Source organism: Seriola lalandi, unplaced genomic scaffold, assembly GCF_002814215.2.
Source record: "Seriola lalandi dorsalis isolate HSWRI2012SDOR001 ecotype SW California unplaced genomic scaffold, Sedor1 jcf7180002054968, whole genome shotgun sequence".
NCBI lineage: Eukaryota > Metazoa > Chordata > Actinopteri > Carangiformes > Carangidae > Seriola > Seriola lalandi.
In genome coordinates, this window is record NW_019525519.1 from 408473 (window position 1) to 427858 (window position 19386).

General features: G+C 40.3%; 1 protein-coding gene across 2 annotated transcripts; it reads left to right on the plus strand.

Moving 5' to 3' along the window:
- Window positions 1-318: 318 nt before the first annotated feature.
- On the plus strand, window positions 319-15367 carry fes (FES proto-oncogene, tyrosine kinase). 2 transcript variants are annotated; one of them, XM_087170914.1, is made up of 18 exons: window positions 319-681; window positions 1853-2026; window positions 3096-3192; window positions 3444-3627; window positions 4342-4479; window positions 4586-4705; window positions 4872-4994; window positions 5975-6170; window positions 7102-7182; window positions 8099-8221; window positions 8625-8747; window positions 8891-8944; window positions 9936-10054; window positions 10147-10241; window positions 10408-10531; window positions 13288-13445; window positions 13584-13706; window positions 13871-15367. In XM_087170914.1, the coding sequence occupies exons 1-18, from the start codon at window positions 457-459 to the stop codon at window positions 14011-14013; spliced, it is 2400 nt and encodes a 799-aa protein (XP_087027040.1). In that variant the 5' UTR covers window positions 319-456; the 3' UTR covers window positions 14014-15367. The 2 variants fall into 2 exon arrangements, with proteins under 2 accessions (XP_087027040.1, XP_023251465.1); XM_023395697.2 differs by having other exon boundaries at window positions 320-681; window positions 8099-8308.
- The last annotated feature ends 4019 nt before the right edge of the window (window positions 15368-19386 follow it).

A 19386-nucleotide genomic window follows, 5' to 3' on the forward strand; every position in this document is an offset into this window, starting at 1 on the left:
TAGTAACTACAGCAAAAAAATGAATGAAATGTAGTGACGTACAAGTATGAGCTATAAAAGGGAAATACTCTGTGTTTCTAATGCACACAGATAAACGTATGAACATTTGTGTGTGTGTTGTTTCTGCATTTTATTTGGATGTTTTATACACTCGCAACAATAGTTTTTTTGACTTTTAATGTTGTTCCTAAATTGAAAGTAAAATTTCAATTTCAACAGTAACCACATTCAACAGACACAAGGAAGTGCTGCCTCAAACAAACCACTGTACTTTTTTTTGCATACAGGGAAGTGAAACCCCTCTATGGCCAGAGAGAAATAACTCCTCTTGGTCATTAGCAGCTGCTTCAGCTCACCACTCAGTTTCTGTCCCACTCTGAGAAAAAACAAAGGGCTGTATAGGATTTACTGCTCACAACAAATCCCTGGGATAGAGGAGAGTGAAAGTATTCAGAGATGGGTTTTGGGGAGGACCTTAGGTGTCCACAGGCACATGCAGCAGTCATGCGGCTGCTGGACTCAGAGCTTCACCTGATGGAGATCATGAAGAAGTGGATGGGTCAACGGGCTAAAAGTGAGCGGGAGTTTGCAGTGCAGCTGCATAACATGGCTACCATGGCAGAGAAACTGGACCGACCTCAGCCTGGTGCGGGTCTGGACTACATCAGCCAGCTCAACAAGGTGAGGTCTCTTAGATCTTAGATCACTCTGTATTCACTCAGTCGTCCACTGACCATCATCATCCCACTGGAAGAAAGCCACTGCACAATGCACAAAGTGTGTGACCTCAGTGTATTTCAAATTAGTTTCAAACATTAAGTTGAAATTAAAAATGGTTGGAAAATGAATAATCACCATCAGTGTCTTTTGTATATAGACTTTATTTAGGTGGTGAAATAGCTTTGCAACCACCCAGTAAGACTAATTTACATTTCATTGTTTTATTTTAGACTTTTTTCAAATAGGGGAAAGGACAATATGATGCGTAGACATATTGTGGAAAAAAACATTTCCTTAGAGTTCAGATTGTGAAACATCCATATAAACTGAGGTTACTGCTAAGGAGTCAATGTGTGTATTTGGGTGCAATGTGCGTAACAAACTGTGTGTGAATGGCCCAAGGTATCCCAGAGTAAAATCTTTTTCTCAATTTCTTTGAGGTACTCATAAAATTATGAGAGGCCTCAGGTTCTGCTGAAGGCTTAGATACCAATAACCCTGAGCTGAACCTTGTTTCATCTTCCCCTGGTTGACATAGTAAAAAATTATCTAAATGTTTAAACATATTCTCCGATCAGAGAGCACACACAGTATACCTCCACTAAGGCTGCACAATCTTCTAAACATTGACACTTTGATCATTTTTTTTACCTGCATGGATTTCAGAACTATATTCAATCATCACGACATGGACTGTGCAAGAATGTCACAAACAGTAAAAATTTATTATGTTGCTGTAGCACTACCCATAAGTGAAAGAACTGATATGGTGTGTGCACACACTATCTAAAAGTAGCTGCAATTGCTCTGTTTTCTATTTATGGCTATGTTAAGTCATATGAATACCGCGACCAGTAACAGGAAAATCTTACATAAACAGAAATATTTTATCTATGGTTGTGAAGATATAAGAAAATGGTGTAAAAAAAAAAAGAGTCATCATTGTGGTTAATTCTTTAAGTTGGTGACTCTATCTTCACCAAAACCCTGCTCGTTTGTCCGCTGACCAAGACGCAAACACACAGATTGAAATGCAGGTTGTGGAGGACTGTGCGACCTTGGTGGCAGAGGTTTATTAAGTGTCTCCTGTCTGAATGCCCTGTCTCCCTGACCTTTGCCCTCTGCCTGTCAGTCGTGGGGAGTGCTGGTCTCTCAGACGGACCTTCTCAGCCAGGTGATGAGGAAGCGCTCCGAGGATCTGTTGGATGGTCCCATCAGCAAACTGACACTGCTCATCAGAGACAAACAGCAGCTCCGCAAAACCTACGCAGAGCAGTGGAATCTACTGAGGCAGGAGCTCAGCAAGGTGTGTGACTAACACACACACAAACTCAAGTACACTACTACATACAAACTGCAACTATCATGCCAGAACCACCTCTGAACAGTCTGACGTCCGACTGTGATAAAACCTCTCACTGCTCACACTACATATTTATATATACGGATACTGTTATATTTTGCTTTTTGAAAGTGCACACAATCTTTACTTTTTCTAAGCACTGATATATTTGAAAAAAAAAAATCTTGCATCTCAGATGAAGCAATATCTTGTTTCTTTTGCAACTACTCTTGCACACAAAGACTCCAGTGTTTCTTTTTCTGAATGCTTTCATCATTTTAAAATGAAAGAGAACTGTGTAAATGAAACATTATGTGTATGAAATAGTGATATTAGTAGTGGTAGAGTTTTTGTACATGACATGACTTGTACAAGAGGCAGAAGTTGTTGCTTGTTTTCTCCAGTGCATCATCTTCACATGCAGATGAGCACTGCAGTGGCAGCTTTATAAACAGACAGCAGTCAAATGAAATGAGGTTCAATAGACTGGAAAGAATATGTGCAAATGCATTTTGATGGGATCTCAAACTGGTGGCTGCTCCACACTGTTTTTATTACCCAATTACATCAGGCAAATGATGTGTTCATTTTCAGTTATCCATATTGGGTTGCAGTTTTGCCGTTTGGCATTCAGTTTATTTATTTGAATTTTTTTACTTTGCCATGCAGCTGAAGCTCCGGCAGCTCTGATTTTGTGTACATCACTGTTATACAGATAACATTTCATGTTGTGATAGCAACTGAACAGCAATGTCAGAGTTGCTGGCAGGTGGAGGTTTAAGTATTGGCAGCAGGTACACAGCAAAGGTCAGACCATTTCCTCATATGTCTTCTCTCATGTTTCGTGTTCCTCTGCAGTGAAACATACCCTGGTCTCTGTCCACTTCCTGTGTCAAGTAGTGCTCTCACTAAGAAGGGCAGTCTTTAACACACAAAAAGCTCCTTTGAATCACACTCATTTCTTGCACCGTATATTTTCCACCTGGATATGTGCTGTAAAAGATGCTGTTGTGCGTCTTGTGTGATGCTTCAGGTGACACAAACAGAGCTGGAGAGGCTGAAGAGCAGCTACAGACAGGCAGCGAGAGATGCAGCTCAGGCTAAGAGGAAGTATCAGGAGGCCAATAAAGGTGGGGATTCCTGGTATAACGTACTTCTCTGAACACTTTCATGCTGATGGCACAGTCTAGCTTTGTTTTTCTTTTGTTTTTAGTTGTCACTTTTGTGGATAGTTTCTTTCTCACACAGTGTCTGAGAACAGAGAGTGTTGTATGCAAATTTGTGATTTGTGATTGTGACACTGGGCCATTTAAATAACCTGTACTGTTTAACTCTGAAATGTGTATTCATCACATAATGTGTCCTCCACATCCTATAACAGATAAAGAGCGAGACAAGGCTAAAGAGCGTTACATAAAAGCAACACTGAGACTCTACGAGCTGCATAATGAGTACGTCCTGTCTGTGCAAGCTGCTCAGGTTTACCATCAGCACCACTACAGTCAGATCCAGCCTGCCCTGCTCAGCGCACTGCAGACACTGCAGCAGGAGATGGTGCTCATATTGTAAGACCAAATACACTAAAGAGTGGATATAAGACTGGCTGTGTGAATGTGTGTGTGTGTGTGTGTGTGTGTGTGTGTGTGTGTGTGTGTGTATGTGTGTATGTGAGAAAATGATGACGCATTAAAACTGACAAGGTCCTTTAATTTTCAGCCATTTGTTTTAATTATCATAAGAACTCTGTGCAAAATCAACTTGCACAGACTTGAAATATGCCTGAGCTGATGCATTACAGCCAACATCTAGCTGTATTTATTTTCCACTTGCTTTGTATGAATAATGTTTGGACATGCTGTTGAGAGCAGTGACAGCTATTCCTCGTTTTTGTATTCAAGACAAGGTTTCAAAAGGAGAAACAAGAAGTGAAACAGTGAAATGAATGATCTGAATGATCTGAAGTTGGAAGCATTATGTAGTAAATGTTTGACATTCAGGGGTCGGATCTTAAATGCCAAGCAATAATAACTCAAATTTGACAAAAGGTTAAAGCATCTAAATGTTTACTGCTTGTCTCGGGCTATTCTCTCAAAGTAGCACTGACATGAATCAACCTGCAGCCAACCAACCTTATGCTTTGGAAAAGAGCAGTACTGAAAATGTAGTTTGGATTTAGCTAGATCTTACAAAACAGTCCTTGAAATCAATGAACTGGCCAAAATCACTGCATCATGTGTGACGCATGTTTTTCTTGTGCCCTGCCTTCAACTCTGAACCAGAAAGGAGATCCTGCAGGAGTATTTCGACATCTCCACGTTCCTTCATCATGAAGTGGTGCGGATCCACAGAGAGATATCTTTGGCTCTAACAGCCATCGATCCTCACAGAGAATATGAGAGTTTCATTCACCAGAACAGGCAAACTTTTCCTCTCAGATGTCCACTATGCAAATCATGACATCCCACCCTGCAGAGCGATGATGCGATGAACTGTGTGTGTATGTGTGTGTGTGTGTGTTTGTAGGTCTGTGGGGGAGATTCCTGCTTGTGCAGAGTTTGACTGTAGCCTTCTGGAGGACACTGAGCAGCTAAACCCCAGAGATATCGAGCTGAACGACCTCACGCTTGAGACAGTCCAGCACAAGTGAGAGCAAACACACCAGATGACTAGACTCCAATTTCCTTTTTTACTATCTAAACTACTTCCTCCTCATAACCCTCCCCTGTTCTGCCCGCCACCTATTTCCTCTGACTGTTGTGCATCAATTACTTCCTCTCCCCATGCAATTTTACTGTCCTCTTCCCCACAGACTGACTGCGGTAGAGGAGGAGCTACTGGACCTGGCTCGGACTCTGAGCTCCCAGCAGACCTCGGTCGAACAGCTGGAGCTGGAGCTGGAGGCCGAGCAGGAAGGCGTCAAAAAAGGCCAGAGGTGAGCGGACCACAGATATCAGCCAGAATAAGCGACACTGATGTTGTATTCAGAGGTTATTGAGGAGGTTTCAAAATAAAAAACACACAGCCTTTGGTTGTTGTGAGGACAAATTACCGAAGTTTGTCTCTGCGGGCAGTCCTTCCCGTCGGGAGAGTTCACTGTGCTCTTGGTTGGGCAACAGCTAATAACCAGTGTGGTCTCAGGGGGCAGTAAGTGCCTTATGAATTATAATACAGCTATATGGTCAGAGTTATGGAGCTCAACCCCTCATTTGTCTTGGTTGATGAGGCTGTCTGAAGGTGTTAGAGGTTTACAGTCCAGTGGGAGTGATCGAGTCATTAACAAACTCCTGGAGGACAACTGGAAGCAATGTGTTTGCAAAAGGTGGATAACTTGAAAGGGCAGCCGGAGAACACATATGGTGGTGGTGGTGTTAGTGAGGTGGGTGGAGGTTGTGCCGCCCTTTGGTCTGAATTTTGAAGAAATATTTTATAAATTGACTGTGACAGTCTGGGTTAGGTTGACCAAGTGTGACCTGTTGTAGCTGAGAATGTGATTACCTGAGGAAAATTCAGACTGAGTACACTTGCTTCTGTGGTTCCTACTCACCATCATTCTGAGATCATTTCAAAAGCATCAGTGAAGCTTTCTTCTGTTTGAGTGGTCAAGCAATAGCATATCAGCGTTTGGCCTATTCTATCCAGTTGACAAAACAATCTCATTACAAGGTCTATTAGTAGTTTTTTGTTGTTCTTTTTAGCTTTCAAACCACTGAATCACACTGCCCCAGAGCTGCATTATCAGCTAGTCAAAGTAGACGGCTGCCCCGAGGTCTTCTAGGGCTCTTGTACTGTCTTATTGTGCCACTTATGTTGTTTTATTGACTTGCTCATCCCTTTGTGTCGCTCAAGCTGACGAGGTCCTGTACAAATTGAAATTACCTTTACTTACGTACAGCTGCTTTCTGTATTGTCCAGGGTCTACCAGTTCAGCAAGAGACATGCACTGGAGGAGTGCCGGCAGCAGGTCGCTCTGTCTCAGGGCGTGAGAGCCAAGCTGGAGACTCAGAGAGTTATTCTGAAGAAGAAACTGGAGCAGCTGGGCTCCAAAGAACCTCCCTCTGCTCTGACACTGGACCCAGAGACTGTTTCACTTTCATCCATCTCGAGCAATGTATGTCCTCCCTTCCACAGCCTTTCCTTCCTTTGTCTTTTGTTTTAGCTCCTCATCAAATTAGTCCTGTCAGTCAGCCAGATGCAAATGGGTTGGGTGTAGCATTTAAACTCAAAAACAAGTGATGGCATGAGGAAGGAAGATGTCGTGTTGGATTATGGATAACTGAAACTATTGTCGGTATCAACTACAAAGATGTCATGTCTGGTATAAACAAACAAACTCTAAACCTTATCAAACAGTATGAGAGTATGGCAATTTTTACAACTCTATTTCCACAATGTGTGCACCAGAAGTGGGACAGATTCATTGCAAGTCACAAGTCTTGGGTAAGTTCCAAGTCAATTCCAAGTCCTGAAGTTAGTCTATATCTTAGACCTTAAACAAGTCATCATGGAATTAGCAACAGCAGCATCATCGGGCTAATTGTACTGACCACCATTAATAACAGACCATGGTATAAACTTTATACTTACTTAGAATCAGTACTGAGCTACTTAGCACGCTGGCATTAGCATGTAGCTCAAAGTGCTGCTGTGCCTATATGTAAAGCTTCACAGAGCTTGTGGCTGTAGACCCTTAGTCTTGTCTGTCAAGTTGAGTCCAAAGCCACCAAATTTGTGACTTAAGAATGACTTTCATCCAACTCATGTGACTTTTCTCCACACACTTGTTTTGAACTGCAGCTATTCCTGTAGCTTTTCCAAAGAGTAAGTTCACCTGTAATCATCGCCCTGCTCTCTTTACCACTAAACAGCTCTTTGTGGCTGGACCTGCCAAAATGATTTTATTATAACTTTTCAAATATTGCTTTTGTTGGCATTTTTTGCTTTTACTTTGATAGTAATAGTGGACAGATGCAAGGAAGGAGGGAAGTGTGGACACTTTTGCATTGTCATGATGTGCTCTTGATCTTTTGTTTTTTTTTCAGGACCACAGCCACCCTTCTTCCAAAGTCCTCATGGAGGGGATCATAAACAATCTCAGTGGCCTGTTCAAACCTAAATGTGAGGTATGTTAAACAATTACAATAATTACACACCAAACAATGATTGATAGAGTAGTGCTGGTTATAATAAAACTGTGTGCCGTCACGTTGTAAACCCTAAACAATATAGTCTATCTATTTCTTTATGTGTTGCTGAAGAACACTTCAACAGGAAGGACAGTTGTTACAGCTGAAGGACACTTCCCCTCGTCAGTCTAACACCCTCTTGCTCTTAACTCTAACCGCAGCACAGGCTTTTTCCACTCTCAGACCTCTTGCTGCACAACAAACAATTCATCATGTTTTGGTGAAAGTGCCCGAGTTTCAAAATGTATCCTCTGCGCTGTTGAGCTCACTCAGGCACATGATCTTTCTTTGGGGTCTCCTGCTTGTGAAGGCACCATGGGACTTATTGAGGTTAGCTTTGTCGGTCAAGTTACTACTTTTGAAATTCTGCCTGACCTAAAAATAAGTTTACTTCTCATGCAGCCGGTTTACATTTCATCGTTTTATCATTGCTGACAGATGATAGTACACAGGAAGCTATGACCCAGCAGTCCTGCACACTAACTCTCAACAGGAAAAGGCTTTGTGCAGTCATTCTTGCAGTATTTCATCTGTCAGGAAATTAAAAAAGGACTGCACACATGCTGTAAAAGATCATGTTGCGCAAATAATGTTTTAATGTCTATAATGTGTTGGATTTCAAGCCTAAATTATTTGGAGTGTGAACCCCTTCTCCCTCCAACTCCCAACTCTGTGGTATCCTGGAGGCATGAAGGGTGGTGCAGTTAAACTTTAAAGTAATACAGATTCTTCTTTGAAGTATCTCCATATAATCTCTGCAGAATTGTCCTAAAACCCAACCTCTATCACTTCTTATTGTTTCATTATTCATGTCAGCTTTAAAGATTCTGCTTTTCTCTGTTCTTGCCTTCAGGTTCTTCCGGTTCTCAGCCCGGTGCAGGAGGTGGATCGTCCCCTGGGGCAGCAGGACTGGTACCACGGAGCCATTCCCAGACTGGAGGTCCAGCAGCTGCTGAAGAGTGATGGAGACTTCTTGGTGAGGAAGAGTCAAGAGAAACAGGGTTATGTGCTCTCTGTGCAATGGGATGGATCCAGCAAGCATTTTCTTATTCAGAACACGGATGTAAGTAAACCTACTTAAAGCAACAGAAAGCTTTTGTTGAGAAAAGTTGTCAAGAGTTATAGAGGTACAGTTTACTTCATATGTGGTGTATATTTACGTCAATAAGAGATGATGGTGATACATTATCTATTTCCTTCCCAATTTCATTCACATGAGTGGAAGTTATGAGAACATGTACATTTTGTGGCTATTCTGTACATGATGTTATTTCCTGCAAATTAAACAGAAGTTTAGATGAATTAATACAAAATTTATATTTTGTTCATCTTTGAACATCAGTTAACTCCTTTAAATGCTTTTCCATGTGTGTCAGTAGAATCTGTACCGTCTGGATGGACAAGGCTTCCACAGTGTCCCACTGCTGATCCATCATTTACTATCCTCACGACAACACATCACCAAGAGGGCTGACATAGTGCTGAAGAAGCCTGTACTGAAGGTATTGATGCAACACACGCACGCGCATGCATGCACGCACGCACATGCACACACTCACGCACACTCTCTCTGTAGATTATGCTTTTTAACTTGTTAGACCTGTACTAATATGTGTCTCCTATTGTTTATTTTTAACCCCATTAGGACAAGTGGGTCCTGGAACATGATGATATTATCTTGGGACAGCTCATTGGACGGGTGGGTAAGCTTGGCATCTGTTGACAGAAACGCAGAAATAAACAAAATCAAACATTTTATTTTTAATTCATTGCTTTTTATTATGCATATTAACAGAGTTAGCCATGGGTAATGTGTCCATGTGTTTGTCATCTCAAAATTATGCGAACATATTTGCACGAAACTTTATGGCCACAGTGCAAGGAAGACCTGCACAGTGAGTCACATTAATACAATTCAATCAGTTAAAAGAACAAAACAAAAAAAAAAAAACAACAGTCTTTTGAAGACATTATTGCCAGTTGAAATTATGGATTCACATGTTTTCTGGTTTGTCTTAAATGAATACTTGATGAAGTTCTCCTCTCCATAAGAGATCTTGTCTTAAAATGATTTCAGTGTAAGTGGGGACAAAATGCAAATTTCTTGTCTTCAGAAAAAATGTATTATATAGTTTAGCCCTAAGCTATTATGAGACTTCAGCAGTTTGAATTATTCAAATAAAGTGGGTATCTTGGAAAGTTACAGTCCTTTGGTTACTATTCCTCTGTTGTGGCTCAGCAAGCAAACACTGCCCTTGGAAAAACAAAGAGGGAATTTTGTACTAAAAGGCTGTTCCTGTGAATTGTATAATTCAGACAGCTGAAGTCTCATATTAACTACAGCTGAACTTTGGAAATGATTTATACACAGCGGACGTACTGCAGATGTTGTCCTCCATCGTTTACATTGATATTGCTTTGGTTAGGGGATCTCTTTATGGTCACTATGGACAAGAGGAACAACTACAGCCACTATTAGAATTGATTTATATGTTTATCTCCCATTTCATCTGCAGTCATAAAATTGTGCACATATGGTAACATTTTACCAAGAAATTTGTTGATTTTAGAGAAGCTGTGGAACTGTCATACCTTGAATCATTCGGTGCTTGATTAGATATATACTCTGATGAGTGAGAAAAGAGAGTTTAAAAAAACTAACTGATCATGTTGGTGTTGATACCACACAGGGCAACTTTGGAGAAGTGTACAGTGGTCGATTACGCTCTGATAACACTCCTGTGGCTGTGAAATCCTGTAAAGAGAACCTGGCCCCAGAGCACAAGAGTAAGTTCCTGATGGAGGCCAGGTTAGTACATACACGCACACACACACACACACACACACACACACACACACACACACACACACACACTCCTCTCTGTACTCCTTGCTGTCCAGGATCCTGAAGCAGTACGACCATCCTAACATTGTGAAGCTGATAGGGGTGTGCACGCAGAAACAGCCCATCTACATCATTATGGAGCTTGTTCAAGGTAAATATGATCCTGATAGACAACACCTTTATATCTCAACAGCTTCAAGATTTATTGTTCCATTACTGGATCACCACTTAGTTCCATCATCATCATCACTCTCTATATGTATGTGTGTGTGTGTGTGTGTGTGTGTGTGTGTGTGTGTGTGTACGCATTTCATAAGGTGGTGATTTTCTCTCCTTCCTGCGGCATGAGGGTCACAGTCTGAAGCCGAAGGTGTTGGTCAAAATGACAGAAAATGTAGCAGCTGGCATGGAGTACCTGGAGAGCAAGAAGTGTATCCACAGGTTGGTCAGTCAGTCTGTCAGTGTTTGTATAGCCCCCTTTGTGGGCACGATACAGTTTACAGCGCTCTGTCTCATCACTAAATCAGGAACAGGTAAGATTGCGACTCTACATATTCTGAGTCATATACACTTGCATCAAGGAGTTGACCATTTATACAAAATGGTTTTGCAATTAGAGGTGACCAGTGGCGAAAGGTAACTAAGTACATTTACCCATTGTACCTAAGTATAATTTTGAGGTACTTGTTCTTTATATAATTGTAATAATTAGTGTTTACACTTAAACTCTGCTAAATTACATTTACATTTATTTTAAGGCTTTAGTGGTTGCACTGGTTATTTTGCAGATTCAAATGATTAATTCAAAACATACAAACAACATCAAAGTGATATGCACCTAAATGAAAACCTTTCGAAAAATGTACATCTATTTCAGAATATCTTAGTATTTGGTGTGCCCCCCCTTTTGCTTTAATGACAGTATGCACTCAAGGTGGCATGGACTCCACAAGTTTGTGCAAAACCTGATGACCCATGTTATTCCCACACAATCCACAAAGCTGCCCAGAGCTTCTTGTGATGTCACACAGTGCTTGGCTTTCTCGGTCTTCAAGTAAAAGTATCAAGTATCAGTAGAAGTTCAATTGGGTTGAGGTCAGGTGACTGTGGAGGAAAGTCCTTGACAGTCAGGACTCCTTGGTTTTCTCTGGTCTGTTTGGGGTCATTATCCTGCTGCAGTATGAATCCCTCTCTACAAAGATGCAAACTAGAGGGTACAGCATATCTATGAAGAATGGAGTGGCACTTCTCCTCGGTCAGGGTGTAGTCAATTTGGTGCAGGTGTCCAACCCCAGACTAGGCAAAACATCCCCACACTTAAATATTCCCACCAACGTGTTTCACTGTTGGTTTGATACGCTGCAGTGTCATTCTCTCTCCTTACACACGTGGTGGCTCTAAAGCCACCATGAATTTAAGGAAACACAGAAAACACAGTGCACTATGTTACACAAACGATGGTGCCAGGGAAAATGAATTTGTTGCATATTATAACATATTGATTTTTACATTCTGTACTATGTAGTTTCCAAGTGTGTACAAGTGTTGATCAAGCTGCAGCAGACTGATCTCTAGCCTTCATGATACATGATAAAAACCTCATTCACTTCACCTAACTGTTAACCAAACTGCACTTTCCCAGCAGCACGTTCACATTCGTTGATGTAGCAGTCAAACAGTCAATTGAAAATGAGGGAAAAAGAGTTTCCTTAAATAATCGATAGCTGTGGTGTTCTTGAAGGTGAAACTAGAAACCTACAGTGTTTTTCACTTAAATTAAAAGGCAGAACAACTATGAATTCAAGAGCTAGTTCATTACATTCATTTTTGCTGAAGAGACTTGCAAGAAGTGTGATCAAACTCAAAATGAACAAGCTAAATGTCATCCAAAATTAGAACTACCCCAAATAAACATCAGCAAGTTTTCAGAGACCCGCAGTGCAAGTGCTGTGTTTTCTTTCTCTCTCTCTCTCTTTTGAAAAGAAATAATGTGGTGTTAGGGTATAGTGTGAAAAAATAGGTTTTCAGGCTGTGGCAGAAGATGGGTAGCGACTACTGTTTTTACCCCAGTCGGAGCTCATTCAACAAAAAAAGAGTTTTGACCGTACTAGTAATATAAGTCAGGATCAAGTGTTGAAATGCAACGATACAGAGAGTATATATGAATATAACGATTATCTGTTCATTAATTGCTGACTTCTCCACTATTTGTATATCAACTTTCATACATTAAAAAAGCCTAAAGTGCTGTACTAAAAACACATTCAAAATATTAAATGAATGAAAATTTGCAAAAAAAACACTTTAAAATACAATAAAACAGAGCAGAAAGTTAAAAAAAAATTAAATGAACAAAGCTGCAAATGTTCAAATACAATCAGACCTTTGAAAAGACAGTTACAAAAATTGCAGTTCAGATATTGATGGACAGGTTATTTCACAGTTTTGGTCTAGAGCAAGAAAGGGCTGCCCCTGTATATTTCTCTGTAGCTCTTGATGACCTAACAGTCAAATTAACATGGAGGTGCTAAACCAGAGACAGAAATCCAGTGCAAGGATGCTGAACTGGCTCTGATCTCTGTTCTTTTTTTTAATTCTTCATTTTTCATTTTTAACAAGGCGAGCCTGACTGTAGCTACACAAACAACTCACAGTTTTAAAGATCAAATATGGGGTTTTGTTAGCAGCCTACAAACAATGCATGTACTGAAAGAAAAATGAGAAAAAGCTGGGATCAAAAATACTGAAAAAAAATGTGAAATTCAAGATAATTTTTATGGTGAAAATAGAGTAAAATTAAAATAGGTCTGTATGCATGATTTAAGGCATCTGTTGTTGGGTTGGAGCGAAAAGGGAGCTTAGGGTGAGGCATCCATGCAGGTTGTCGGAGAGAAGACATGAGGTTGTGACATCCGGCTCATTACAGGGGCGCTGTACAATTTGCCCAGCGGGTACAGATCACAGCAGGCTGCTGGTAGCTGCTCAGCCTGTAACGCTGCATGCCTAACTGCCTCACATGCAACACCAGGGACATGACAAGAACGCTTGTTTCCCCACTCCTTTTATAGGGCTGTCTGTTCTATCGCTGTTTCTCTTTTTTCCCCCCCATACAAAGCACAATATTTTTGTGTCACTTTCTCCATTTTTCCTCTTTATAAATCCCTCTTAAATCCTTTTTCCTCTTCTCTTTTTTTAAGGGACTTGGCAGCAAGAAACTGTCTGGTTGCAGACCATAGTGTGGTGAAGATCAGTGACTTTGGGATGTCCCGTCAGCAAGATGATGGTGTCTACTCTGCAGAGGGCGGCCTCAGACAGATCCCTGTCAAATGGACGGCTCCTGAAGCCCTGAACTATGGTAAGACACAACTTTCTTTGCCCTGCAGTCACAGCCAGACACACTTCTCCTGTTTCTGTCTGCCAAACAGTCAGTTAATAACTGACAAAGACCTGTGCCTGTGCCTTTGCCATTGCTGCCCCCTGCTGGTGTTTTCAGGTCGCTATACCACAGAGAGTGACGTCTGGAGCTTTGGTGTCTTACTGTGGGAGACCTTCTCCATGGGAATGACGCCCTACTCGAGCATGACCAACCAACAGACAAGAGACGAAGTGGAGAGAGGTACAAGCTCATATCAGGCATATAAAGGTGTCAACGTGTTTGTGTTCACCTATTGTGCTTGATTCTGACACTGAGGCCTTTTCTGAATTCTGTATTTCAGAAAATGTGTACAGTGTGCTAAGATGATCTCAATACCTGTTTTGACTGTCTGTGATGTGTTTCAGGATACCGTATGCCTACTCCTCACAGCTGCCCTGTGGAAATCTCCAGGATTATGACCAGCTGCTGGCAGTACGACGCCAAAAACAGACCGTCTTTCAAGAAACTTCGAGCTGAGCTCAGCGCTATATACAACAAAATTACATAATGCAAGCCTGTTGATAGGACATGTAGATTGTTTTCCTGTCAGTTTGATTGGTTGTTTGGTAGTTTGCTTATTTTTCCTTCGGAAAGAGTTTTGATATCCAGCATATATACCAGTTGGTGGCAGCATTCTTGTTTCTTCTTGTCTCTTCTTGCCCCGATTGTCTGTTTTTCATTGCTCCTCCTACCAAGAACAGAAGGTTGTCTTCAACATGTCCGTGTTCTTTGAGACAGAACAAATTTGTGCTAACATAAACACACATGCTGTGCTAGGTTATTAGCATAACTAGTGAAACACAACACCTATGTCTGTCTCAAAGAAACCACAGAGATGTATTAAACTGAGACATCCTCCTGAGGACTGCAGATGCTGCCAACACTGACATTAAGACAATAAGGTTTGAGTTGAGAGTTGAGTTTAGGCCATTTCTGTCGGGGACTTTAGTTATTGAAATATTAGTATTGACTTACTTTAGTTCTGTAAGTCAGTAGCCTGTGGGATTCCAGGAAGGTGTCTACCTTTGATGCCAAAAAATTATCTAAGATAAAAATGCAGGCCTTTTTGCACAGGAATTTCAATTAAAGCTTCAATAATCAATATGTGTACCTCAGCAACAGAAAAAGTTACTATTTGTAATGCGAAAGGTGTCATTCATAGTGACAAACCCACCGAAAACTCTGCATTTCCTCTTGGCCCAACAGTGTTTCAGAGTATTTAAGTTCATTGTTTTAGTTTAAAACCCATGACTTTACTGTTTTGGTTCACTCTTATTGCTTTCATTTCCAGATGCAGCAGGCAGCTTCTTTTTTTCATCATTATACAGATTTGATTGACACCTGCCTGACACGGACACCTTTTCTTTTTAATGGCCAAGGCACGACACTATTTGAGTCAACATCCTGTGTGAAAAGGAGTCAGAAACTTTTTTTTTTTTTAATTTAAAAAAAATATATTTTTGAGGCATTAAAGGAAGACACATCCCTTCTGGTAATCTTATCCAGCAATTTACATAACATTTCTAATGCATTCGGTTTGCTTATTATTAATATGGAAAAGCATGACAACCAATTTTATATAATATGTTAATATGTTAGACTGACATAAATGTTTAGTTTTTTGACAATGATGTCAGAATCGCTGACTCTTGATAGAATATTTATGACGACTACATTCAGCAAAGAAAGATAATTTTACAACTAAAGCTTGTACAGAGTACTGAAGTTGACAAAATTAAAACTGTAGCACATTATGGTATAATAGTTCAGCTGTTACTGCTATAAGTTAACATTGTAGTTTCTTGTTGTTTCTGGTTAAGGAAACAATTACAATTGTGTTGTTTAAATAAAAAAAAAAAATATATATATATTCTTTGACACATGATCAAAATACATCCTGTGAGTGTGTAGTCTCCAGCAGTGGGGGGTGTGTGTATTCAGTGTCAGAGCAGACTGCTCAGATTCTTCCCAAAGAGAGGTCTTCTTTTGATTTTTTGTCCTCTTGACTCAGTTCGCAGCCCACACAGCCTGGTGGAGGCTCCTGACTATTATGTGTTTGTGTGAATGACGTCTGAGCACGTGGTGAGGATGTATTTATATTAACTCCACACTCCGCGCTAATAGCAGTGTAGCAGTATCTGTATGGGATAACTCAATGGATATTGGAAGATTTTCTGATTGGACCAAATTCAACCTCAGCCGTCATCATCCTAACTTTATGCAAGCTAATATGCTAAATGCCACAAGGTGAATATTGTACCTTGACATGAGACTGTAAAACATGCCACTTAAACATGATATCACATTGAAATGCCACAGTTAGCCTATATGCTAACTACAGGCATACGAATGCTCAACTGATATTAAATTGAAATGGATGTTAACATGTTAACAATAGACCTGTCGACATTCAGTTCAAAGCTGAGCTGCACAATTAGACTGATGAAACCTGACAAGTTAAGATGAGGGTAGGTCCACACTTCATCTACACCAAGTCTGTGATTCACCGCCAAAAACCTTTTTGAAAATGGTGTAGAGTTAAATGGTAATATGCTGGCAGAACGTTTTAGTGTGGATGAAGAAAACAATGTTGAAGAATGAAGAACAATGAAGAAACTACATCTAATTTTCTGTGATCATTCTGTGAGATCATTGAATCAATAACCACAGGCAGATGTGATGATGCAAACTGGCAAACTAACATGATCAGCTGGTTAGCCTAGCGAGTAGAAACAGGTAGAAACAGCTGGTCTGGCTCTGTCAGATTGTAATAAAATCCACCTGCCAGCACCTTTAAAGCTCACTGATCAACAGGTTATATCTAATTTTTTTTAATCCATGACTGAAATGTAAAAAAGTTACGGTTTACCGGGGGTTATGTATTTGACTGTTTCCTGGTTGGGACCTGCTGGGGTCCTGTAGCTTGTAGCTTGACAACAGGTATAGATATTTAGCTGTTTGCCTCATGTTAATACATTTTAATGTGGTAAAGAAGATCTTTACCAAAACAACTTGACAGTTTAAAGCACTTGTAGTCTTGTGAAATGTTTTCCCTGCTGTATGGTGACTACCACAGCTCTTACCTACTCTTACTGTATATCGACCGGCTGGACTAGAGCTAGCCAAACATCATTCAGTTCAAGTTTTTCAGGACTGTGAGAAGAGAACAGAAGCCCATCAAATCGGATGCATCAGATTCACCCGGCGTTCCAGACGTTTTGTTGAGACAAGGCAAGTGACATTGTTGAGTGACACTGACATGACACCTCATGGTGGCAGCGTGGGTGTGTGGTGTCATGGAGAGGTTACACAGAGTTGTTACACAGATCTCTGCAGACAATGCTATAGATGTTGCTGTCTGGCCCTGAATATCCTTGGCTCAGTGTCAGAATATCGGGGATTGTATAATTGTTGTTCTCACTTGGTCTCTATAATTACACCAAACTTGTTCATTTTTTTATCCACCAGGGAACCTCACGTTTCCCATAACAACAGAAGGATGACGGGGTTTACCGCTCCGGCGCCTCCTCCTCAACTCTTGTGGAATTTAGGCTCTTGCTCTGAGCACAGTGGGTTTGGAGAGTGCAATTTTGATTGCAAAGGTAAAACTGTTGGCAGGGCAACGCTGTTGCTCAACTTCTGTATCATCACTTAAAGCTTACATGATTAAGGTTTTAAGACTAGTGAAACTACTAAATGGACTGATCACCAAGTATTGCTTTAAAATTTAACGTATCAGAGCAGAAGTGAAACTTGAAATCCAAAAATATCAGATGACCAACTCAGGTGGGATGAGTCAAACACAGACACCTAGTAATAAGAAAGGTGCAGCAGCTGTCATTCATTACCCATCTGACTGAAGGAATGTATGATTAATTTATTTTAGCTCCTCGAACACACTGCTCCACCATGATGTACTTGAAACCACCTCACCGGTTGAGCACGTTCTGTAACTCTTAGTTGTCACATGAGAGTCTTGTGATGCTGGAGCCTGCATTTCATAAAAACAAACACTAATACAGTGCATTAGAGTCCAAAAAAACCCGAAAACTTAATGTAGAAGATTACGTAAAGAGCTCATACCAAAAAACAATTTTGCTCAAGTTTGAGACAATCTGACAGATAAATTGGTTAATTGGAAAAGTTAGAAATTTATACCCATTTAATGTTTATTTTAGGTCAGATTTTGTTTCCTTACATCGCTTCAGTTGACAGTTGTGACTGCATTATTTTTATTCTACCTGCATCTGCATTTTTGATTTAAATCAGAGGTTCTTAAATTTCTCGTTTGTTGATGAGTTTATGTGACAATGTGTATGAAGCAGCTTTGTCAGACTGGGACACAATGTTTCCCCGTCAAGTGACATAAGCGGTTCAGAGAGAGACATCTCATCAGTTTTTTAAGCATTAATACAGCATTTCAAAAATACGAAATGTCCCACAGATTTGTTTTTCATCTGGCAATGTCAGTGATAATTTATTTCTGAAAAAATATATATTTGCATAACATTTTTCTTAAGTAATAAAATGCTGTACAAGGAACGGAGAAAAAAGATAAATGCATAAGAACAAAACCCACAAGTAAAATGGTAAAACACAAGGATGATAAAAAGATGTTAATCCACAAACCTTCACAAAATGTGACTTGTGAAATTTCAGAGGGCTTCATGAATATCTCAAAAAAGATCAAATGGATCAATGGATGAGTCAATTACAAGCTATAGTTGTCGCTCTTGTGTGCCGTGCATTTATTTCACACACGTCTTGTACACACAGATACAGTGACAGGGACCAGACAAGATGAGGAAAGATAAATCTGTATTGCTGCTGCTTCTATTTTTAGGGCCTTTGTGGACTTTATTTGAAAACTCTTGCAAATGTGCACTGCAAAAATAAGCATAATTTATGACAAAATGTAGAACTTTGAGGTTGTTTATTATAGGATATGGAAATAGAAGGTTTAATTTTATTTATTTACTTATATTATTGAAAAAGTAATGTTACTTACTTATTTACTAGTGGTGTGTCTGTATGTGATATTCTGTCTCACAGTTCAATTGTTTTGGGCTTTAATATATTCATTGTCCATTTCATTATTGCTTATATTCATAGACATGCCAGATGTGCCATCTATAAAATGAAATAAGGTTCAAAAGAGCAGCAGCAGCAGCTCTGACTGGCCAGTTGTCACGTGCAGCATGATGATGCTGTCCACTGCAGTTTGCAGGAGAAAACAGCAGCAGGAGCTCGATAGCTAGCCAATCAGAGCTCTTATTAGTACTTTGTAAGGTTGGACCTAATTTCATTTTTAGGTGGCACACAGCTAAATCACAAAATGGTAACCGACTGTTATTGTTAAAGAAAAAGACAAATGGATTGTGAGACACAATGGGCAAGATACATTATCAAATGGAAGAAGTCCATAAATATAGGTCTGGAATCTGGAATTACTGAATGAGAATGAATACCCTTACATAAACACATGTGGGTTCAGCTGAACCTGTTGAAAAACATGTTTATAGCTCATTGGCTCTGTTCAGGTTTCCTTCGGGCTGATTAGCCTTGAAGCCTGTAATGTTCTTCATACCATCCTTTGCATTGTTTTGCTGTTTACCAGCCTCTTCCTGTGAGAGTCTTTTGCTTTACCTAAGTCTCACTTTCCTGGTCAGCAGCTCCCTCAGGTCGCTGGTGATCCACGAAGAGATCCAGAAATATTGCACTGACCTGGTGGGGATGGTGTTGTCCACACAAAAGCTTATGTACTTTTGTTATATTGTCCTTCATGGAGTTTATGTCGTCTCTATGGGGCTCATAGAGTACATTGCAGTCTGTGGCCTGAAAACATCTCTGCAGAGTTTCATTAGCGTTCATGTGTATACTG